Source organism: Phasianus colchicus, chromosome 20 (genome assembly GCF_987193195.1).
Source record: "Phasianus colchicus chromosome 20, bPhaCol1.hap1.1, whole genome shotgun sequence".
NCBI classification, from domain to species: domain Eukaryota; kingdom Metazoa; phylum Chordata; class Aves; order Galliformes; family Phasianidae; genus Phasianus; species Phasianus colchicus.
Window position 1 is genome coordinate 2551000 of NC_143455.1, and position 23846 is coordinate 2574845.

The 23846-nt window shown below is 47.3% G+C and overlaps 2 protein-coding genes and 1 long non-coding RNA gene across 5 annotated transcripts; 2 read left to right on the forward strand and 1 right to left on the reverse strand.

Moving 5' to 3' along the window:
• Positions 1 to 3401: 3401 nt before the first annotated feature.
• Positions 3402 to 15415, forward strand: FBXW10B (F-box and WD repeat domain containing 10B). 3 transcript variants are annotated; one of them, XM_090121811.1, is made up of 13 exons: positions 3402 to 4287; positions 4661 to 4867; positions 4967 to 5094; positions 5533 to 5655; positions 6156 to 6283; positions 6742 to 6945; positions 7879 to 8000; positions 8457 to 8605; positions 9207 to 9349; positions 10084 to 10239; positions 11113 to 11312; positions 12228 to 12332; positions 14156 to 15414. In XM_090121811.1, exons 1-13 carry the CDS (start codon positions 4080 to 4082, stop codon positions 14992 to 14994), a joined length of 2712 nt encoding a protein of 903 aa, XP_089977937.1. In that variant the 5' UTR covers positions 3402 to 4079; the 3' UTR covers positions 14995 to 15414. The 3 variants fall into 3 exon arrangements, with proteins under 3 accessions (XP_089977937.1, XP_031455039.2, XP_089977938.1); XM_031599179.2 differs by having other exon boundaries at positions 3402 to 4263; positions 14156 to 15412; XM_090121812.1 differs by lacking the exon at positions 10084 to 10239 and having other exon boundaries at positions 14156 to 15415.
• On the reverse strand, positions 6931 to 16445 carry LOC149915349 (uncharacterized). The gene is made up of 3 exons (XR_016459055.1): positions 15662 to 16445; positions 9187 to 9378; positions 6931 to 7337 (listed from the first exon to the last, which is right to left on the reverse strand). It is a non-coding gene; the product is annotated as an uncharacterized LOC149915349 (long non-coding RNA).
• Positions 16446 to 16500: 55 nt separating this feature from the next.
• On the forward strand, positions 16501 to 23376 carry TVP23C (trans-golgi network vesicle protein 23 homolog C). The gene is made up of 7 exons (XM_031599184.2): positions 16501 to 16588; positions 17026 to 17108; positions 18459 to 18603; positions 19313 to 19402; positions 20585 to 20716; positions 20806 to 20934; positions 21844 to 23376. Exons 1-7 carry the CDS (start codon positions 16577 to 16579, stop codon positions 21874 to 21876), a joined length of 624 nt encoding a protein of 207 aa, XP_031455044.1. The 5' UTR covers positions 16501 to 16576; the 3' UTR covers positions 21877 to 23376.
• Positions 23377 to 23846: the final 470 nt, after the last annotated feature.

The window sequence follows — 23846 nt, forward strand, 5'->3', positions numbered from 1 at the left end:
ATTGCCAATTTTGGCCAAAATCTGTAGTATTCTTCCCCATGGTTTAATTCCCTCCCAAGCCAGTGTAATTCCATGCCACATGCTGGTACAATGGCTGCACCCCACACTGCACAGCTTCCCAGAGCACCCCAAACAAGCTCCTTTGGGCTGCTCTGCCTGCCACTGTACTTCTGGAGTGAGCTTCTGGGTGTCTCCAAGGCTCTTGTTTTGCTTTGATGTACCCCAAAGGCTGAGGCTGCACTGTGGTGATGCTCACAGGCCATGGCAGGGCAGAGGGCTGCTCCAGGCTGGCTCTTGGGCTCACCAAGGCAGCAGGGCACCCCTCTCCCTGCAGGCTTGTGGCCGACCCATCCCTACCATCCCTACCTCACCAGCCTGTGCTGCTGTGCCTCCAGGACCAGTGAGCATCGGCCCAGATTGGTCAGAGCCCATTAGCATCAGAGCCAGGCATACCAGTGGGAAACAACATGGGCCAACAGCCCCATGTGTGCAGGGCACTGTCCCGCTGCCCACACCCTTGGGCTCCTCCTGACCCACATCTGCTCCTGGGAAGCCAACTTGCCACCAAAATATGTCACAGGCAGATGCCACACTGCAGAGAAGTTCTCTGGGACAGCTTCAGGAGGCAGAGATAGAGGTAGGTGGTGAGAGCAGTGCCCTGCGGTCCTGCAGCAGAAGGGTGGGAGGACAGGGAGGGTGGTGGGGAGCAGGGGCAGCAAAGCTTGCAGCAAGGCTGCCCACTGTGTCAGCTGGGCAGTGTGACCTTCATGCTGTATTGAGACCTGGCCAGGCCTGTCTGCATCCATTGTACTGTGACACCACAGACCCTGCAATGCACTGGAACAGGAGCAAAGCCTCTGCCTGCTGCAGGGCACTGCTCTGCCACATCAGGGGCACTGGGCTCAGCTTTCTGCTTCATGCAGTGTAAATAACCATCAGATCTGTGGCTGTGAGAAGCACTGGCAGGGCATGTTCCCAGCCTGCAGCAAGCATCCCTCCCTTCCCTGCATGCCTGGCCCTGCTGTGCCCAGGGCTTGGCCCTGCCATCTGCTGCCCTGGCCGGAGATGCCCTCCCCACTGCGCAGCACATGGCACTGCAGCTACTGCTCTATGGGCATTTGTGCAGCCCCTCTGTAGGAATCCCACCCACCTCACGTGCCACCAGCAGCCACACAGGAGTCAGGACCAAACCCCTGGCAGAGGGCTGCTCTGGGAGCCCCATTCCCAGGATGTTTTCCCTGTTACAGAAATGCAGAGGAGGGTGTTTGTGTTTCCAGCCAAGGCTGCAAAGCCTCACTTACCACTGCTCTGCTCCCAGCACCTGGACTGTGCCCTGCCACAGCTGGGCAGCACAGCTCACAAGCACGCACAGGGCTGCACGCTGCACCCCGCTGCTCACAGAGGGGCAGGGAGGCATTAAGGTACTTTGCAGATGATTTTGTTCTTGCTCTGCTCTGCACAGCCAAGGCTGCAAGCAGAGCAGCTTCAGCATGTCCTGGCTGTGGGCAGCTGGCAGGGGAAAATTGCATTAGAATGGTATTATTTGCCTTAGTGAAGCATGAGAGCTCACTTAGAGCCTGCAGAGCCAAAGGGATGCATGAGGTCAGGGGAAGCCAAAGCTCTGTTTTGCACCAAGGCTTTGCATCAGCACTGGAAACGGATTGTCCCAGAGTCTATGCAGACCCCATCCTTGGAGATATCAAAGCCCAACCAGATGCAGCTGCTGGGATGGTGAGGTGACCCCAGGGGCTTCAGCCTTGCTGGGTTTGTTCTGAATGAAAAGTCCTTTTTTTTTTCTGGTGACATCACATCATCTGCCCATGGGGCTTTTTCGCTGACCCTTTCCTTCTATCTCTGGTTTGGGGCAGAAAGGTCCCATGCAAGGTTCCCTAAAGGATCCCAAAGCCCTGCAGCATTCTGGCTTTCTTCTGACCCCTGCTCTTCCAAAGCCCTTGTAAGGAAATCGCTACAGTGATGTAGCACCAAAGTCTGAGGCTCATAAAAAGTGGATGGCTCACTTCAGTCCCAGTCCTTCCAAGTGCTGAAGCAAAAATACAATGAGTGTGAGCTCTGCCTGCAGAAAAATGTTTCCCACTGGATTTAAACTTTGTAGTCCATGGTAATCCCCTTCCCCAAGGCTGTTCTTGTGTGATTCTTGAGCTGCTGTGGGAAAAGCTGTGCCAGGCACTGAGCAGCTGCTCACCTTGTGCCAAAACCTGGATCATGGCATCAGCTCCCTGAGCAAAGTCCCCACTGCAGGCATTGGAGCCAGGAGAGCAGGGCATTCTGTGGGGCTGTGCAGATGGATGGGATGGGGTAAATCAGTAACTGCTGGTGGCTCGTGGTGCAAGAGAACACAAGCTGTACTGCTCTCTGGCTTCCTCTACCTGCAGCAGGATCAGGGCAGTGACACTGTCACCACCAAAAGCCAACCCCTGCAAGTGAAGCCAGTACTTCCAGAACTTGTGCAAACTTTGTGGGGTGAGCAGTAGGTCCTGATGGCAGCTGGCCATGCTGTGTGTATGGCACTCTGAGCCTCAAATACCCAATTCTCACACAGTAAGCCCCTCCATCTGTGACATCTCTTGTCTGAGACCAACATGAATTCCTGTTAGCCATCAGCACAGGCTTCCAGTTTTGTTCTGGGCTCCATTTGAGACCCTCAGCCCTTCAAGGATGCTGCACACACAGCAGGGATGTCCCACATGCCATTGGGTGGATGAGAAAGAAGTCCTACCACCACCTCCCTCAAGGTTTCATCTCCTGTAGTGAGACCCTGCCAGCACAGCCATTAGTCCCTGGTGTAGGTGTCTGTTGAGGGCAGTGAGAAATCTGCATTGCCCTGCACAGAAAGCACAGCAGCTCAGCACCTGCTGTTCCCCAGCCCAGGTCCACGAGGCGATGCACATGGAGCCATGTGCTCACATGGAGGACAAGATGAAGATGCCCTACAGCAATGCAGTGATCCATGAGCTGCAGCTTTTAGCCAACCCAGCTCAAGAACCTGCTGCAGGACATGGAGTTCTGGAGCCACAGCATCCCCAGGGTGATGTGGTGGTCCTCTGTGCCTGCAAAGGGCTGGTAGAGGAGGTTTCACAGTAGAGTCTGGACTGCTGGCTCAGTCCAGAAGGTCAGAGAACCACAGAAACACAGAACATTCTCAAGTTGGTAGGGACTGATGGGGATCACTGTATCCAAACCCCAGTCCCACACAGCATCATCCAAACCCTGTGGCAGAGAGCAGCATCCCAGCACTCTCTGAGCCCCAGCAGATTGGAGCACCTGCCCAAAGTTTTCAGCATCCTAGAACAGACTGAGCCAGGAAAACATCCACTTTGGTTTACCCAATTTGACTCTCTGGTATTGCCAGAGAGTCAAATCAGGTAAATGAATGATGTATATTATTATTATCTGGTAAATGAATGTCAGGAATGCACTGCTTGCTGCAGAACACAGACCCTAACCTGCAACCATGGGGAGTGGAACTCCAGCAACATGCTTTCAGCTGGGGCAGGAGCACCAGAGCCAACAAAGGGGCTGGGTCACAGCCAGCCCATGCTGTGCTTCAGTGCTGTGCAGCAGATAAGAAGTGCAGCCTGCTGCCCAGCTGCTGGGCTCAACTCCTCCATGCCCCACACTCAGTGTTTGTCCCTGGCACGTACCCCCAGGTGTACGGTGCAGATGGAGAACTCCTTCCAGGTTCTGCTTTTGGAAGCAGATGGCAGAGCAGGGCATGGTCCAGGCTGTCTGCAGGGAGGTGGGGATGTCCTCTGGGGTCCCAGTGTGGTTTTGGTGGTTGCTCATACCTCCCTGCCTGCACGGAGCAAGGAACCTGCTCCCACCTATGACTTAATGGCACAGTCAGGCAGTGGGGCACATGTAGGTGTCCGGTGCTGGTGGGAAGCGCTGTGTTTGCCGCGTCAAAGGAAAACAACGCCGTGGCGGAGCTGGAGCCCTGCTTTCCTCTAAGTGCCAGAGCCCACGAGAAGCGGGCACAGCAGAGCCCTGGCCGTCCCGCTGCCTCTGCCCAGCACGCACGGAGCTGCCGTCCCTCCTGCTGGGTCCGACCCGCACGGACGATGCTCGCAGCACCGGACCGACGCGTCGCGGTTCCCCGGCAGCGCAGCGCGGTGTCCCGGCAGCGCGGGGCGGGGCGGAGCGGGATGGCGGCGCTGCGGGGCTGCGGGTTCGATCCGCGCCTCGGCACTGAGCGGGGCCGGGGAGAAGCGGGGTCAGGAGGCACCGAGCTCCTCCTCCGGGCAGGTGGGAGGACGGGGCTGCGGTTTGGTGAGAAGGGAAGCCGCTGTGTTTGCCTTAACGGCTTCTTATCTGGGGGACGGCGGGGAGGTTTGTCGTGCTCTTTTCTGCTGCAGCGTCACGACAAAGATTTATTTCTACTGAAGGAAATCTGATGGCTAAAGCAGGAGTACCCCACTCTGAAAACATCCTTAACAAGAGGCTGTTTTGATATTTTCAGGACAGAACCTCCCCCACCCCTTCACCTCCCCTCTCCCCCACTCCTCGCCTTCCCCCCAGTGCTGCTAACTGGGAAACGTCCCATTTGCAAGGAGAAAACTGTAGGACTGCACTCCCACCAAGCTCAGCCCTGGCTGCACTGACAGCTGTCCCATTACTGTCTGTCCCTTCCAATGTCTTCTAGGTGGGCAAACACCAGCAGCACGCTTCTGTCCCCCAGCTGCCAGCTGCCCCATCCCAGAGGGCCATGGTGCAGAGGTTGCTTCACTTACTGCATCCTCAGCCCATGGGGACATCCCTCCATGTCCTACATCTCTCCCATCACTTTCTCGTGTCACATACAAGGACTTAATTCGCTGCCTGCCAGTTCACCTCTCCCGGTACATCCTGGGTAAGGCGTCTCTCACTTTCCAAGACTGGTTTCCCCTGAGGGTAACGGGTGGCTTCTCATGTGGATGTTGTTCTCTGCTCTGTCCTCTTTGTTCCTCAGGGCTTTTGGATAACAAATCCCTTAAAACATGTGCCAGTGTGAGTAGATACTGGGCTTTTCTGGCCAAAGAAGTTGAGAAGGAGCATGCGTGTCAAAAAGTGGTACAGAAGAAAATCCTGTATTTGCAGGTACGGTGCCTGGACTTCTGCCATCATTGTGGCCTTATTTTATTCTTTCCCGTGTTGTTGCCCAAACCATGAGATAGAGCTGCCTTTCTGGAGGCCACCTCCCAGCTTCACCCTATTCCTTCCTCCATTGCAAAGTTGGGTTGGATGTTCATGCAGTCTCAAACACAACAGAATAGCTTTTAGTGACATTTAGGGAGCCTGCAACTCTGAACGTTGATGAGGACATTCTAAAATCAAGATTTGGTGATCAGGTCATTTTAGCTCTGCCCAGTGAACTTTATTTGCTCCACATAGGATGATGGAAATGTTAGGTTTCATTGTGAAAAGCCAGAGCTGGGGGTTGGGATGCAGTACAGCAGAGCTTGGAGGAGAGGTTCACCCTGGTTAGTACAGACCAAGCTCTGCTGTGATTGTGTTGCCTCTGTTGGTTTCTTCCAGGGGTTGTGCCCTCGGAGAGCAGTTTCCAACTATGCTAAAATAGTCAACGTGGCAATTCCACAGTTAAATGAAAAGGGATGTGTCATCAAAGTGAGAGAACACAGCCCTGGAAGTAAAACAAAGGTATGTTGGAGGGGGGTTTGCCTTCTGTGTCTCTTCCATCTCAGGGAGAAGGGAGGACATGGTTGTCTTGGAAAACAGAACTGTGAATTTGGAGTTCCTTTGCTCTTCTGCTTCTGGCTTGCACCACTGCAAGCAGCTTGTAAGGACCACTTCTTGCACAGGGGGAAGCCAGCATCCACGTCCAGAAGGATGTTCTGCTTTGTCCTAATGCTTCCCCCCAGGCACAGGAGTAGCTTTGAGGCCATAGAATTGGCAAGGCTGGACATCATGGAGACATGGCCTCTATTCCAATGGATAAAGAGTGGCTGCCACTGAGTGAGGCAGAAGGGAAGAAGCCTTGTTTCTGTGCTAACCAAGGAGTTACTGCATGCTGGTTGTTCTTTACTGGCACTTTTCATCTCTGTTGTTCCTGTAGGGAGTAAGCTGATATGGCTAATGCTAGGGAACAACAGTGTCTTACCCCCACTCCTGGGTAATGCTTCCCTATTTCTTACCACCAGGAAGACAAGGAGGAGGAGAAAGAAAACAACCTGCAGGCAGCCTATCATGATCTGCAAACTGACACAATCCAGCTGGAAGAGAGGAATGTATTCTGTGGCTCCTACAATATTCGTGTCCTCACTAACCGGTACCTGTGCTGCACCTGACTGTTTTCTGCACTACCTCTGTAGGGCCAAACAGGGCTTCTGAAACCCTGTCCCCTTCCTTGCAATTGTTCTGTGGGCATCTATGGCTGGAGAAGGGTCTTGGTGTCTGTGATAAACAACTCACAGTATCAAATCTTTTTTTTTTTTTTCCTTTAATAAAGATGCCAAATGGAATCACTCTTGAAGACACAAGGGTTAGGACCCATGGTATATCATAAGGGATGTGGAGCTGGAAGGAGCCCTCTCCCCTTTTTAAAGCTTACCTTCCAGATATGAACCTGGGAATGCAGAATGAGGACCACAGTTGTGGTGCTCTGCAGAGGATCCACATCCTAAGCAGGCTGCCTATCAGGTTGCTCTTTGAGGGTCACTCAGTACTGAATACTGCTAGAGCTTGTTAACTGACAAAAACTCATCTCAATCACTCTTCTTTATCCAGATCAGACCCAAACAGAGTAATCCACTATGCTGGGGGAGACTTGGTAGCCATTGGCTCTGCAGATCAAAAAGTGAGGATTTTTAATGTGTTGTCAATGAGAGAAGTGCCACCTCTGCTCTCTGGGCATGCTGGAAGCATCAAAGCACTGCTGCTTGATGAGAAGAAAGGGCTCATTCTTAGCGCAAGCTGCGATCTCAGCATCAGGTGAGCAGCCCTGGGACTGTGCCCTGGATCCTACCTCCCTGGAAATCTAAAAAATTAGAGCTTAAATCCTTCCACTCCAATCTTTATGAATCCTCCTGACCATCACTTTCACCATAGTAATGAAGTAAAGCCGATAAATTAAACACATCCACCATAGGACTGCTTCTGTTTTCCAGTTTCACCTAATACTAAATAATAAAGTAGGAAGATGCTTTCATACAAGCTGTGTATCACTGTACCTTAAAGCACCAGGAATGTGTGGTAGGTGCCAGCAGTGAGGTTCTGTGCCTGCTGAGGTCTGCACCAAGTTCCTCCATGACCCTGCAGGAGGTTTGTTGTGCTGAGCAAATCCTGCAGCCTGCTGCTGGTGTGCAGCTGCTCCTGCCCTGGTCCTGTGTGTTGACAAAAGGGGGTGGAGATGAGCAGCTGCTTCATCTTATTTACCACTGAATCTCAGGAGTGTAACAACAAGGGGTGAAAGCTCTGGCATGGTGCATGCACAACATCCACAAAAACAGCATTTAACAATAAGGGAAGAGTGATTCAGGCTCTCCTGCCTGCCCTTCCCCTCCCCAGAGTGTTGTTTGTTGAGTTCTCAAGACGAAGTCAACCGAAATCATTTTGGTACCCACCAGCAAAGAAATAAAGAAGCTTATCTGTATAGCTCTCCATCTGAAGGTCAATCTGATGTAGCCATGCCAGAGCTGAAATCCAACTGCAAATTTCCAGGCAGTTTGGAGGTGGAAGAGCAGACAAAATGTAAAAATTTAATGTTAAGCCTGATTTGATTGTTCTGAATCCCTCATTAACTCAGTGGGACGTCTCCTGATCTTAATGTAGCATGGATTTGAGAAGAGCTGGGCCTGTTAAGTAGGAAGTAATTAATCATCCATAAATTATATCATTAATCACTGTATTTCCTTTACCATATAGATGCTGGAATATATACAGTGGTGCTTGCATGAAAATCTTTACAGGTCACTGCAGGGCCATCACCTGCTTGGATTTACACAACAAGAAGTTTGTGTCAGGAGGCACAGATGGGATGGTGAAAGGTGAGAGCCAAAGCTAGGAGCTGTGCAGCCAAGGGAATGGCAGAGTACTGGGGAGTTCTGGAGTGATATATGTGGTGATAGTCTGGAGACAAGTGTATAAGGGTGGATTTTTACTCTTATTATTGCTTATTTTATTATTATTATTATTTTTAATGGCTATGTGGCTATAGGGCCAGAACAAATCTCAGGAAAGTGGTACAGCTTGCAGCTTTGCCTTGTGATTCACTTGCAGATTAAGCACTGAAAGGATGTGCCATTGTCAGGGCTTTGTATTTAAAAAGTTTGCTTTGTAGTCACACTCTTTATGTCAACACCTGGCTCCAGGCAGAACTGCAGATACAAGGGGCAGATCCTTCTGCAGTAGCATCTTTTAATTCATATTGCACTCAGGAAAAAACCAAAACCATACAATAGGGACAGATAATTGTCAGCGTTTCTCCTCTTTAATCCTAACAGTGTGGAACTTGGACAGCGGGGTATGTCTTAAGACCCTGAAACACAGCAGTATTGTTTATGCTGTTAAAATGGATGGAACCCATGTTGTCAGTGGGTGTGACAGAGGGCTGGTGAAAGTCTGGCATGCTGGCACAGGCGCTCTGCTCAAAGTAAGTTTCTTAGATGGATAATCCTGTGCTAGTTTACTGTACTAGTTTATCAAAGCTAGCTTCTGTCCCAGAGACTCTCTAAAACCAAAGCAAAGCAAAGAAATAAGAGAAGAGTCCGAACTGATAAAAGGAACTGCAGAATTATTGGTGAAAGATATTTGCAAACCAGTTTTTATTATTATTCTAAGTTCTTATCTGGGATATTGCCTTGTATTCAAGCCCCCTCGTTATTTAATCTTTGCAGGTACATTTAGCTCTGCTCATTTAGAAGCACTGAGAACCTGAGAGGGGCGTGGGAGGGCTGGACTAGCAGCTTCCAGGGTTGGAGGTGTCATGGGTTAGCCCAGAATAGGAAGTTTGCTGTTCTCAGAAGCAGCAGCAGTTTATAAGAAGCTGAATGGCTGCTCTGCAATGTAAAGGTTGAGGCCAGAGTCTGCTCATTAGCTTTGCAGGTGTCCAGAAGCAGCATGAATCCAGATTTATGAGAGGAATGGCATCAAGCTGCATCTTGGGAGCAAGATAACCCATTCTCACCTGGGCTCAGACCGTAATTGCCCCTTCCACCACAATCAGTTTCTCACCTGTTTCTTTTTCCTCTCAGATACTAGAAGGGCACCTAGGCCCAGTGAGGTGCTTGTCCTTTGGTCAGTGGCACCTTGTCTCAGGAAGCAATGACGGGTATGTCTTGGGATGGAGCATGGTGGGAGACCTTCAGAGGTGCCTAACAGCTTTCCGCCACCCGAAGTAAGTGTCCGTGTGTTTCATGGTGTATGCTGTAAAAAGAAAAAAATGTCTCCCTTACAGGAACACAAAATATCTTACGTTGGTCAGTGCTAGAATGTGAACTCTCCTTTTCCAACAGTCCTCCACCTAAAAAGTGTTAGGCAACACATGGCCATAACCAACATTTGTCAGTTGTGAAGATCCGTAACAAGCTAAAATACAAATACACAGCTGCTGGTTCACAAACAGGAGTGACTGAGGACAGAAACATTGCATAGTCCAAAATTTGAAGGATTCCAGCCTTCACTCAATTGGGTGTCATGCAGCTTGGTCAACAGTTGACACTGTGTATGTTCATGGTGGCTGCATTGCATGCTGAACCCCACCAACTGCATATGAGATCAATTTGTAGTACTTGCTTATTACAACTACGAGAACTATAGCATCTTACTGTTCTATTTACTTTCCTAGACACAAAAATAAAATGTTAAATGTGGCAGATAGCTGTAATCACAGTGGTTACTCTGAGGATGAGCATCGGCTTTGCTTGTTGGACATGGTCACTTTGGTGATCTTCACAAGACTGGTTATGAAGAACTTCTGCAGGTCTTCCAAGTATCTTGATTGCTCCAGTTGTGTTTTTTAAGCCTGTTGACAGAGGCAGGGCTTTGCATCCCTTGCAAAACAAGAGGCAGTTGATCTTGTCTCCTTGTGAAGGCATGGTGACTGCACCAATGTTTGCATGTTGTTTTCAGGGAAGTTCTGTCTCTGGAGTTGCTCTGTCTCAGAGTTGTCAGCAGTTGTGCTGATGGGAAGATCCGTGTGTTTAACTTCCTGACTGGGAGCTGCCTGAGAGTGCTGGTGGGCAGCAGCAGAGGGGATCCTGTATCTTTCTGTGCTGCCAAAAACAGGTTGGTGACAACAGCTGCAGTCAGACTCTACCAAATTAGGTTGTAATTTAAGGAATTATGTATTCTGCCATCTCTCTTTCTTACAAATAAGCTGTAAAGGACTCTGCTGCTTCAGGACTGCTTTGACAAATTGTTTTTTTTTTTATTAACAATGATTTGCTTGGTTCTTTCAGCAGTCGAAAATTTCTCATTTCTGTATGATTTCAGATAAAATCTGAACTGTAAAGCTGAATTCAAATTACTAAGAGGCTGCAGAAACAAGCCAAGACCTGGCAAAGCCTTTGCTTGCTCCCTGACCTGTCTCAGTAGAAATGCCAACATTGGAAAATGCTTCCAGGTTCCTTCATATCCACACCTCTAACGGTGATTCCAGCTTCTGGATGAGAGCTAAATCACCAATGTGTTGTGAACACTCTTTTGGTCATGACTCTAAAATGCAGCTCTAGGTGAGCTGCTAGGAAGAAAAACGAACTCCATCTTAGCCAGTCCCAGGACACCCCTCTACTTGAGATTTAAAGCCCCTGATAATATGGTGTCTCCAATTTCTTGTGGCATTACGTTGGTCAAATTCAGTCCACTGCTGGGACATGTTTATTTTATTTCATTAACTGTCATCCTTTGTGGCAACGAATTTACCATAAGTGGGATGAGAAGAGCTGCACAGAGCTCAGGCAGACTGTGTGAGTTAGAAGTACGGTATCTGACTGATGGGACTAATTGCCACTGCTTTTTTCTTTCACAAAGAAGTGATCATTTTCTCAGTTCTGTTTAATTACCCTCAGAGTCTGTATTAGACAGAAGCAAACGGACCTGTTAGGCAGTACCTGCTGCATTAATGATATTCTTGCTTTTAAGAGCCCTTTCCTCCCCCAGGATGGTGATCAATGCAACCAGCAGCCTGCTGATGTTCCAGTTTGAGGATGTCATGTGGGACTACACGCGAGGTGCTGAGCGAGAGATGGAATGGAAGCAGAAGCAGGAGAGCTCCCTTTTGGGCACAGCATTGACTCCCTCCCAGCAAACCAAGAGCCACATTGCCAGCCAGATGCGTCGCCTCACTCTGAAGACACGAGGTGCTGACCTGCTCATGCTTGATCTGCTTGCCAAAATGTTCTGGAGTGCCTCGAAGCACTAGATATGGCCTTTGCAATGCTCTGGCAAGGTCTGCTGAAGTGGGTTAGAAATAGCATCAGGTACCTGCTGTCTTCATGTGCAGACTCTTCACTTTTTGAAGTGCAGCCGAGTAGACATGCTGCTGCATTTCAATGGGTCTGTCGTTTCCAGGCTTTTGTAAAACCTTTGCACCTTTTTAGAAAGGTTTGATGTAAATTCAGCACGCTTAAGACAGTTTCAGTCATTTTCCAGCTGAGTAATCCATCAGTGATATTATTCATGTCCTGACAGCTGGTGTGCATGGAAACACGCTGCTGATTCAGAGCTTGAATTATTAAAATCCCCAGAAAATCACAGGACACCTGCATCCAGAATTTGCCATCACTAGGATATGCAATTGCACATAAATAGGCACCTTTTAAATTGTCGTATTGTGGTGTGATTTTTTAGAAATCAGCAGTTATTTAATACAGTACCACAAATCTCCAACTCTATGCTCAAGCTGCACAGAAGAAGACGGGCTAGGTAGGGAAGTTTTCATAGCATGAATTACTAACTTCCTCGAAGCAGCTGTGCTTGCTGCAGGACGTACAGTGGGCAGAAACAGGAAGCAAACTGATCGTTTTAATTGTCGTGGCAAAAATCTGGGTGGTGTATATGTACACCTAATTCTGGAAATCAGCATTTGGCTCCTGTGATGTTTTCTGTTAATCAAACACGAGTGGGTTGTTTCTAACATCCAGACTTCAGAAGCTGTGATAAGAGGCAAAGCAGTGGCCAGAGACTTCAAATCTCATAATTTACGAGGATTTTTGTTTTAAATGGAAGTTTAACACCAACACAGCTTAGAGATGATGTATTCTTCTGCTTTCTAGCTCTCTGCAATGAACTGATAAAACCAGCAGCTTGCCAGCAACAGGAGCATCTGCTTGGGAGCAGGAGATCTTCTCACACCCAGGAAGAGCAGCTTTTTGCTCCTGGTAAGAACCAGCCCCATCCTCTTGCTTTGGGACAGCTTGCAAAGGCATCTTCTGTAAGGAACCTGGCAGATGCTAGTGAGAACTTGTCATAGCATGGTAGGATGCTGGCTGAATGAGTGCATCTAAGATAAATGAACGGATTAAACAAGAAGTAATGATCTGTAGGAGACAGGCCAATTCTGGATGAGAGGTCTGCAGTGGCAAAATGGATCCTTGTAGAGGGTGTAGTGGTTACAGAAGCTGTATAAGATCAATCAAATAGGGAAAGCAATCCAGTCCTATGATAAAGCTTAGCTCTCTGGTATCTAGGCTTTCTTTCTTTTTTTTTTTTCTCTGTAACCTTATTCAAGCTGTGATTTCTTTATCACACGTAGGAGATATGTGTAGGAAATATCTTCAGGTAGTTAGTAGCTGCTAAGAAAAACGTGCTTAAAATAATATATGTGGAAATCATCTCAGCCAGCTTGACACAGCAAGCTGCAGTTTGAAAATGACAGCACTGAGATCACAGACATGGTCCCTGGTCATGTGGTATTTGTCACAACTTACAGCTTCTCCCAGCATTTAAATTCAGAATCTGATGGATTTTGGAGTTGGGCAGACACTGAAATCTCACTTCAGAAGTGTTGAAACCATCAGAAGTCTGTTACCCAAATTCAGGGTGTTTGTAACTGAGATCCAGAGCCACCTGTATGTGCAGACTGAACAAATCTCTGAGTGAGGAATAAGCAGTGATTTTCATTAGTACTGTTCAGGCTGATGGCCAGTTTACTGGTTGGGTTCCCCAGCGCTCCATTTTGGGGCCAGTTCTCTTCAATGTTTTTAAAGAATCCAGAGGTGGGATTCAAATGCATACCAAGTCAGTTTGCTGATGGTAATAAATTAGGAGGAGCTGCTGACTCCCTTGAAGGTAAAGAGGCCTTGCAGAGAGATCTTGAGCAATCACCAACTGCATGAAGTCTAACAAGTGCTGGATGTTGTGCCTAGAATGGGGCAACCCTGGTTCTAGGTGGTCCTTGTGGGTCCATTCCAACTCAAGATATTCTGATTCTGTAATCAGTCTGTTTTGCTGTGTTCTGCCTTTGCAAACGAAGCTTAATATCCTCTGAAATATATTTCCAGAAGGCAGAAGTATCGGTTAACCAGTTTAAAAAACAAACAAAAAACAGCCAAGCAGTGATGTATAAATGGCATGACATTGCTTTGCAATGTGACAAATTTAGTTCTCAATTAAAGGTTTAATAATGAATCCATCCTGATGTGTCTGTTAAACATGCAAGTCAGCCTTGACATCACTTCAGGCATCAAAGCTAGAATACAAAATGTGTCCTGTGATTTCAAGCTCAAATGCAGGTCTGGGTAGAAGTAGTTCATAGTGGTTCTCAGATGTTGGCTCTTTCACAGATTTCTGCTGGGAAATGACTTCTCTTAAAGCCATTTCCCAATATACAAACTGAAGGACAAGAAAGGGGTGCAGGGGAAGCCAAGTTGGGTATCAGGCCATTCCCTGTACGATGTATATTATAGAATCTGGCATTCATTTGACTGGTACAGACTATGGCAATAATCACTCCTCAGGTCACCAGGACAGAATTATCTCTGGCAGTATTGCTAGCAAGGCTAAGAATGAACAAACTGAAATGGGCATCATTGGTACATTGCTGCCTGTGTTGCCTGTTGTGTAGATAAACTTGGACTGTCCATATGCCTACCAATGCAGCACCTGTCCTTGGTCTTACCTGGGGTACTACCATGCAGCTAATGACCTCAGACAATGCTCTTGACTCCATTTATGTTCGGTGTTGTTTCGTTTTTGAAAACAGATGGTACATCTGAATATGGCACTTCTGTACTTGCACATCCTGACAGACAGCGGGAAGAGAAAAAGGGCTCAATGTCCTCTGACAAGTTCCTCTTGACTATCAGCATGCTGCAGAAGAGTAGCAAGCCATCCTTTGTCCGCTCCACTACAAAGCATCCTGCAGCAACCGGGAAAGCATTGGAATGTCTGCTGCAACAGCAACAAAAAAGGCGAATATACACAACCCCTCTGCAACAAAAAAAGGAGCTGACAGCCCAGATCCAACGTGCGAGATCTCACAGTGATTCTCTGACTATGAAAAGAATTTCTGTACCCTTTGAAACTAAAATGCTGCAACTCAAGCTGAAAAATTCTTTGCATGGGCCCAATGTGAATTCCTCCATTCCTGCTCCCTGCATTGTACGTCTCAAGACTTGCAGTGCTTTGCCACAAGGAAAGAAAGTTCATGGTGCTCACAGTCAAGGCACTTCTCTCCCTGAAGACAGAGTTCAGCATAGTGGTACACACCGTACAGCTTCCGAACGGATCAACTCAACACATGCAATGATCCCACAAATGAAAAATGAATCAGTTTGCAGGGGAAAAAAACCCTTTTGTCCATACGCTGCAGATCCTTCCGAGGCTGACAGTGAGTTCAGACTTCTGACAGGACAGCAGAAGGAGGCATGTGCTGCAGCTGCTGTAGCTCAGTGTCAGGCAAACCAGGCAAAGCTCAAAGAAGATCATCAAAGAGCACGCAAGAAGGCATGGTTAAGGAAAACTAAAGGCCTACCTACAGTCTCTTTTACTAAGGAGGGGAAGATATTTGCTCCTGAACTTGGACTTAATACATTTATCTGAGGTAACCCATTAGTCCAACAAATCACCAGCATCTGAGGATTCTGGTTCTCTAATGTAACAGCTTCCTTGGGTATCCAGCTGAGCCTGCTGTGTCAAGATCCCTGTGGTTTCTATGTAAGTACAAAAGGTGTCTCTGCTGTTAAACTTTCCATGAGATATTATTTGTACTTTCAGCTCTTTCTCAAGGCAGTGAATGGAATGACTCCTCTCCTGGGTTTTAAGTTGCTAGATGTGTTGTTATTACAGACACAGCACATTCAAGACTAATAGAACAAAGATATGGCTCAACTGTTTGAATAAAAATTCTTCTCATTAGAGTTTGTATAGACTGATTAGAGTTTACAAGCTAAAGAAGTATGGGCTGGATAAATAGACAGCGAGGTGGACAGAAAGCTGGCTGAACAGCCAGAACTGGAGGGTAATCAAGTAAGGTCTGCACCTGGGTTGTGGCAAGCTCCACTACCAATACAGGCTGGGGGATGTGAGAATGGAGCACAGCCTTGCAGAACAAGTCTTGGGGGTACTGGTGGATGGAAAGCTGGGCATGAACCAGCAACGTGCCCTCACAGCCCAGAAAGCCAACTATATCCTGGGATGCATTCAAGCAGCATGGCTAGCAGGGCAAGGGAGGGGATCTGCCCCTCTGCTTTGTGCTGTGAAACCTCACCTGGAGTACTGTGTCCAGATGTGGAATCCTCAGTACAGGAGAGACACGGAGCTGTTGGAGAACATCCAGAGGAGGGCCGTGAAAACGGTCCCAGCATTGGAGCTCATCCCTTATGGGGGTCCAGCTGCCTGCCAGCCAGGGGAACCTGCCCAGGCTGGAGCAACAGACTGGAGGAACTTCATGGAGTCCAGCATGGAGAAGAGCTGCTGGGATGTGGTCCTGGGCCCCTGCTGGGGTGTCCCTGCTTTGGTGTCCCTGCTGGAGCAGGGCTGGGAGCAGTCAGCCCCAGAGACACCGCCAGCCTCAGCTGTGCTGTGGTGGAGCTGTGCTGTGGTGGAGCTGCCATCAGTGCTGCGCAGGAGCAGCGACGGCGGTCGAGGGAAAACATTTGGATCTTATGATCAGACCTTTCTTCCTCTGCTTTCTGGTATTACGGAACAGTTCCACAGCCGTGTGCTGGTAGCAAGGTGCATGAGAAATCCAAAGCATGTGGCACTGCCTCAGGAAAGAGAAAATAACTGCTGCGTTTAAACCAAGCTGAACTGCTGGCTGTGCATTCCTTTATTCCTGAGGGTAAAACAAGTGTTCGTGTTTTCCATTAATCCAGCTCCTGACAAGACAGAGTCCGCTGTCTGACCCTGGGCACTGGGGCCAGCGTGCTGGAAACATGATTTTCTCGCATTAGAGGGTTGAGGCCGGGCTGTGGCAGCAGGGCTGCGGCCGCACAGAACGGCCACAGCGCGCCCGCACAGCACGCGGCACCGCGCCACAGCCGGGCGCCGAGCAGACCCCGCCCCTCCCCCACGGCCTCCCTCTGACGTCAGAGCCGTGCCCCAGTGCGCAGGCGCGGCGCTGTGACTCTCGCGAGATTGGCCGCTGTGGTGACGTGGCGCGGCCGGAAGTGGTGCTGCGGCCATGCTGCGGCAGGTGAGGGGTGGGGGCTGTGGCGGCGCTCGGTATGGACGTGGGGCTGCGCGGTGTTCCTCTGGGCCCGGCCGTGGGGCTGCGTGGGGCTCGCTGGGACTCCGGTGTTGCGCTCTGTGGGTGCTCGGTGGCTGCTGTGGGCTCTGGGTACAGGGGGGAGCGCAGAGGCTGAGCTGGCTCCTGGCTGAGGGGAGTACTCTCGACACGAGCAGGCCTCGCCGCTCTTCTTGCCTCTCTTCAGCACGGGAGGCGTTGCCTGAATTAGCAGTCGTAGTAAAATCCGGTTTCTGTGTCTTTTACTTCTAACGTTTTCTTCGTGCTGCATGTGTTTAAATCTTAAATCATCATCCCAGTACTTCAGTGTAATCAGAAGTGACCCGGGTTGAAGTTGAAAAGCGACTCTCTTTCTCTTGTAACTCTGCATCTGTTCGTCTCATTAGGGCAGCAGTGATGACATTGAGGATGTCTCTCTGTTTGATGCCGACGATGAAGTATCCAGGAGATCAAAAAAGTCAAAAATAAGGTCAGTGACCTGGTTAGAGTTTATAGATGGATTCTGTGCAGAAGTATGGAGAAGGAGGGACTGTCCCCTCCTGTTGTTCTGTTGCTGGACACCGGCAAAATGAGCTTGGCCCCATTTCCTTGGCTGCTGTATTCAGTTGAAATACATCACAGCAAATATCTTTGTTTTGTTAGAAAGAATGCAGAGTAACTTCTGCTTAGCTGACAGTGGCAGTTCCAGAAGCTCAGGTGGAATCCACGTATCTGTGCCTTTGTGCTTCTGAGTCCCCACGTTAACTGTGTGTACGCGTTACTGACAAAGTGTCTCTGAGCTCTCTGTAACAGGAGGCTTTTGCTGTGCTGAGCGCTGGTTTCCAGGCTGGTCTGTTATCTCTTTGCCAGTCTCTGTTTCCTAGTGTGAGTAGCACTGCCCTGCTGCCTGCCATGTCCCGCTGTGGTCACACCAGTGTTTGGCAGAAGCACCAGCACTTCTGAATAAGGTTTGCTAATCCTGAAAGAAAGTACGTGGAGATGAGCTCACATTCACTGATTTAATAGGGAGGTACTTATTTTACTGGCATCAGCTGGCTGATCAGTGTCTGCCAAGCCCTCAGTACCAGCAGTGACCAACCAGTATCATGTCTGCCCTGGGATTTCCCCAGCACATACATGTAGCAGCAAGCTGGCAAGATGTCTGCTGTGACCCCTTAGTACTGTGCCCATATATTTAACAGCCACAGACCATAATGCATCAAATATCAGGGTGAGCAATCATTCATAGAAAGCAAGGAGAATAATTCACAGCTAAAGAGCATTTTCTCACTAATAAGCTTTTTCTGGTTATATGCAGAAGCTAGAGGTGGTATACTTGCATTCCCAATCTCACGTGAGCCCTTTCCTACAGGGCAGTCATTTGTTCAGGCCATGGTCTGTATTTTCCCACACAGCTGGTAGTGTGAAATCCTGGTGCTATGCTGATATTGTACATTTCTGAACAGGGCACTGTGCAAGTCAGAAAGGAGGCATGTCTGTTGTGTGATGCAGCTCAGTTTGCTGTTTCTTGTCAGAACCCTTTTCAAATTTACCTCAAAAAAATTGGCTTATGTTGAACATGAGGTTAAATAAATAAATAAATACCTGGCTCCTTCATTCCTAGATTCTCGTTGTGTTTGGGTTATGTCTGTGAGTGGAATATTTCCTCCTTAGGATGAGCTCCCAGTGAGGTTTTTTTACCCATATTTTCACACACTGGTTTCACATAATAATGCAGATCCTTATTCTTGGTGGGAGAGGATCACTTTGCAATGTTGTTTCTCTGAAATTGCTTCAGTCCTGTCTGAAATAACTGTGACTGTGCTGTACTTCATTCCAGGCATCCAGTGGCATCATTTTTCCACCTGTTCTTCCGAGTCAGTGCGATAGTTGTCTATCTGCTCTGTGAGCTCTTAACTAGCAGCTTTATTGCCTGCATGGTGACAATTATTCTTCTCTTGTCGTGTGACTTTTGGGCCGTAAAGGTAAGTTCCTCTCATGCTTTTTGTTATCATGTCTAACCATATAAGAATAATTGAATAGAGTGATATTTGTTCCACAAAAATTACCTTCTTTGTGCCTTTCCAACAAAATTATACTTGAGATACACTCGAGTACTGCAATTCGTTAGGAAACAACACTGTGTAGCTGATTAAGTGCTTTTTTTTTTGAAAATCAAATGGAGATCACATAGCAGACTTATTCTTTTAAGGCAGCACAGGCTTCATTTTTAGAAAGGTCACTTCTTAGTCACCAGAAGTATACGTCATTTATGTTAGTACAGCAATTTCTTATTGTACTGAATGTATCAGAAAATGGGTTTCGATATGAGAGCTTTGTGATCTTGTTTGCCCACATGTGAAACAAATGAGCAACATTGCAAATAGCAACCCAAACAGCCAAGCTTTGGCAGAATCAAGAGCGATGGAATATGAGATCTTTACAGGGTGTGATGCCTCTCATTCTAAAATACAGCTAGCATTGTGAACTTGTGCAGCCACTGAGAGCAGATTGCTGTGAAACCAGCAGCTACCAATGTAAGAGGGAATTTGCTGCCTGGAGAACTTAAAGCTTCTCACAGAGCTAACAGCAATAAAATCTGGAGCTGAAAAATCATAATTTTTTGTGGGTGCAGTGTTGAGATGGTTTCTCGTAGTGGCAAATTAAAACCTCTTTGCTCTCTGTCTGTTTCAGAATGTCACAGGGCGACTGATGGTTGGCCTCCGCTGGTGGAATCAGGTGGATGATGATGGTAGAAGTCACTGGAAATTTGAATCTAGAAAGGTAAGTCTTCCTTTAGTTGTTTCAGGTTTATCAACCCCCTGTTAATTAACAGTTATGTTTGTGATGATGAACTGCACAGTTTAGATGCGTCCAGCCACAGATCTGTAACCACTTACCTGTTTCATGGTGGTACTGAATGGATAACATCATCTTTTACATTTTTGCTTTATTTAAAAGCCAGATCGACACTTGAGAAAAATGTTTATGTGAGTAACTTCGTTTTCACATAAAATGTTGTAAAGGTTCCCATGTCTTGTCAAGAACATTGAAATTTTCTGGTGTGAGCACAGAACAGCTGACATATCTTTTACCTCCCATAGCAGATCATTGGAACTAGGAAAAACAATCCAGCATTGCTCATAGTGTTACTGCTCCCTTGTGTTCATTCTACCTGTTGCTGTGTGTTTAATATGCCTTCTGTTGGCACCTCATGTCCTGTCAATTACCCTTTTGATCCCTGCCTGTTATCTATGTGTGCATGGAGGTAACAGCACTTCCGGTGCACAGATGTGGAGTGAGGTAAAAGTCATTTCCTGTGCTCACACTGGAAATCTACAGTGGTGCAGAGAAACTTTCTCCAGATGAATTTGTGCCCCTGCAGACACATTCTTTCTCAAAACTATGCTTGTTGGAAAAGCTAGAATACGTTAGGGAGAGGATAAAAAGTACCTAAACTGCTGGTAATACATTACATTGATCCATGAGTTCATTCAGTTCAGATCTTTTAACTATTCATAGGAAGAATGAGTGATTGCTTGGGATCTTCTCAATAAAGAAAACCAGTAGTGCAGTGTGAGTCATATCTGTGTAGAAATTGCCTGATTTGATGGCTCTAAGTATCAATATTTAGTTCTGGCAGCACTCAGTGAAATTCTGGTTGTCTGTACAGTGATGTTAAGGTAGAAGGTGTTACCTGTTTGGGTGATTCTGTGCATTGAAACTGAACCATGCAGCACATGTAACATTTCTCAAACTTCCTGAGGCTTTTTTGCCCCAAATATTCCAAGACAATTTGTTGCTACTTCCCCCCAAATGGAAACATCTTTTGTCACAAGGTATAGAAGCTGGTCTCCAAAGCATCCAGTACAGTTGTGTGGAGACAAAACCCAGGAGACTTGTAAGTTCTGGGCTGTTTGTAGTGATGGTGAGATCTGTTAATCTCCATTTACTTTGTGTTTCTAGGTATCAGCACAAGGACATAAAACCTCCTCAGAATCAGAGTCCCGAATTTTCTGGCTGGGTCTGATTACCTGCCCTATCATCTGGGTGATATTTGCTTTCAGTGCTCTGTTTTCTTTCAAAGTGAAATGGCTGGTGAGTTGCCTCCCTCAACTCAGTAATGGACTTTGTTTGTTACCAGTAAGGTGATGCAAAATCGGTGACAGTATTTTCTTGTGTCTTAGGCAGTAGTTATGATGGGAGTGGTTCTACAGGGAGCCAACCTTTATGGATACATCAGATGCAAAGTTGGCAGTAGGAAAAACTTGACAAGCATGGCAACCAGCTACCTTGGAAAGCAGTTCTTGCGGCAGGTAAGGTATCAGGGTTTTGAAGCCCTCTATTTGTGTTTGCTTTTGTCTATAAGCTTCCTTCCTACCTGACCCATGAGAAGAAAGATTGAAAAAGGTGTTATTTGGAGTTCTTTAGTGGGACTCTTGTGAATTTGACACCCTCCTCCCAGTTCTGCTTGTGAAGTCACAGATGAGCATGCTAATTGTGGTCCAAATGGAACTCCATGTCAACATCATGAGCTTGTGTTATTTACTAGTGTCATAGTGCCATAGAAGATACTGGAATATGGCCGATCTGTTAGGAACATAAGTGGAAAATAGTGACTGAATGAAAGGATTTTTGATCAATTTTACTGCTTATGGAAAACTCGTTGTTAAATTACTGCTTGTACTGCAATGCTTTCCCTTCTGGTTGTACTAGCCACAGAAACATGCATCTGGAGACACGATTGGTCATTGTGCTTCTGTGCACAGCTGCACTGTGTGTATTCCTAGCTGAAAGGGCTATCATTGCCTTTTATATTCTTCCTCACCTCCAACCAAATCTTCTCATCAGGACCTTCTCTGTCTTCTGTAGCTCCCTGCAGCATTAGGCACTGTCCAACTTCTAGGCTGTCGTTTAACAGCTTCTTGTCCCAAGTTTCCTAACAGTGGCTCCCTGTTGCACACATGTGGCTGGGAGCAGGTGGGTTGGCTGCACAGGTTCCCAAGTGTTTATTGTACTTACTGCCATCAGTGTGATAAGAAGCTTAAATATTGACAACACAGTCTGTGTTAGGTTTGTGTTCATTGGTAGCTTCTGAGTGCTAACCAAAGGCCCAGACCAATCTCAGTCTCTGGGAAAACATGAAAGTGTTGCTCCACAATTATGGCAGTGAGTCATACAGTTCTCCTGTGATGTACTTTATTTTTTTTCTTTGCCTGTTGCAGACTGTGGCTAAAGAGGACCAGACAACATCCTGAGCATGGTAGAAGCCTCATGCTGGATTGGATTCACAGTAGTGAAGCACAGAGAATGTTGCTCTGACCATGAGATTTGGGAGCTGCTTAAATGAGGTGTGAATTAAAAGTAAATACATTGTGCAAGACTTCCAGTTAACACTCCTAGCAGTTAATATTCAGTTTTCCACTAGCAGTTTGTGTTTAAGTCCTTTCTTAATTTGATTAATTAGAATTATATTGCCTGAACTTTGAATCAGAAGACATCCTAGGTAGTGCTCTGATGCAGGTTTATACTCACTGGATATGTTAAGAGAAAAATGCCAGGTAACCTTCTAAAAACCATGCACACACAGGACCTTCTGTTCTCCAACCATCCTCACCTCCTCCAGCAGTTGGTACCTCAGGTAGTTTTCAGTTGTGGGCTTAGCTGTGTTTTGTTCCTGGAGGTCTGTTATGAACTTTAAATAGCTCTCTTTTGGCTCCGCATCTCTCTCATTCTGTGATTTGAATGGCACTGAGGTTGTTGCAGTGAAGGAAATCCGAAGGAAGTGTTGCTGTTGGCTGTAGGAGGATTTCGAAGTCAAGTGGAAACTGCAGCAAGTGACTGCTGAGCAGCTTCAGCTTTGTTTTTCTTAAGTCTTTGGAGTTCTAAGTTTCTGGAGGTCTCAGTAACATCTAACCAGGACTTTGATTAAATCTGAATTTATGGAAAACTCCTCTTTTTCCTGCAGGCCTGTGTCTGTATGAAGAGCACAACTAGATTAAAAGTAGGAAAGCTGTACACAGTTTCAGAGGTAGAGTGAGCGTGAGAGCAGGTGATGGGCAGAGCTGTTGAAATGATGCCACCTGGTGTGAGCTGGTGCACAGGGTGGGCAGCAGGGAATGTCACTGCTGGGGTACCAGGACAGGAGGTTACACAAGCAGAACTTCCTTCCACCTGTGCAGCGGATTTGGGGGTAACCATTAAAACAAGAGCTGAGGCTAAGTTCAGGCTGCTTTCTACTGTTCCATGACCAAAGGGTGTTTCACATAATCTTAACGGAGCTGCCTGAAGACCTGGCATCGGCATGCTGACTTTGCAAGACGTTTGCATGTCTTGAATCCACGCAGCATACTGTGTTCCCCAAGGAATCTATGGGCTGGGGAAAAAAAGCGTTTGTATGATGGTGAAATGTTGGCTTGCAGTGTTCACCTCAGTGGCAGAAATTGTGTGTTCTGTGTGCAAAACTGTACAAAAGGGCTCAGTTCCTTCTTGTCATGTAGTGCTGCTCAAGGCAGGTTGTGCTTTCACAGCGGGAGATACTGTAAACTTCTGAAGAGGTATTTTAAATTAAGAATGTGGTTTCTTTTTGAATAATGGGTATTGTAAATTGTGGGATTGCATTAACATTGTATGTCTCCCTGGACTGTAGCAATACTTGGGAGCTGTACATTTGTTTAACTCTTTGGATCGATACCTTTCTTTTGTAAATATATATTTATAAAATCTTGAAATTAAAATAATGCTTTGTTTAAACCAGACCGGGTGTCCCTTCTATGATTCATGGCTGAGCTCTGTTTATGTACAGTGTTCTTGTTTATAGTGGGTTACGTGTTAAGTTAAACAGTGCTAACAAGGAGTTCTGTCATGGTTGCTTTCACCCCAAGAGTCCTGGAAAGCTCGGCCTGTGTAAACACCTTCTTCACAAGTCTGCTGGGATTGCTGTCACACGCAGCCAGGTCCTTCTGTGAGACTTGGCTGGTGTGCTGACACCCTGCTCCTGAGTGCTCTCCAAAGGTCCCCAGCTCTGGGGTGTGTTCTGCAGGTGGCAGTGTGTGCCAGTGCCAGCACACAGCTGGAATTTCTATTCCCCATTGGCCTGGAAGAAGTGATTTCATTCTAACCAATGGAAGTGAAACAGATGAAATAAGCTGTGAAGCCAAGGTACTACTGCAGCCACGTGGGGACGCACGAGTGCAGCATCTGGCCCCTGTGGCATGGAGAAAGGGAG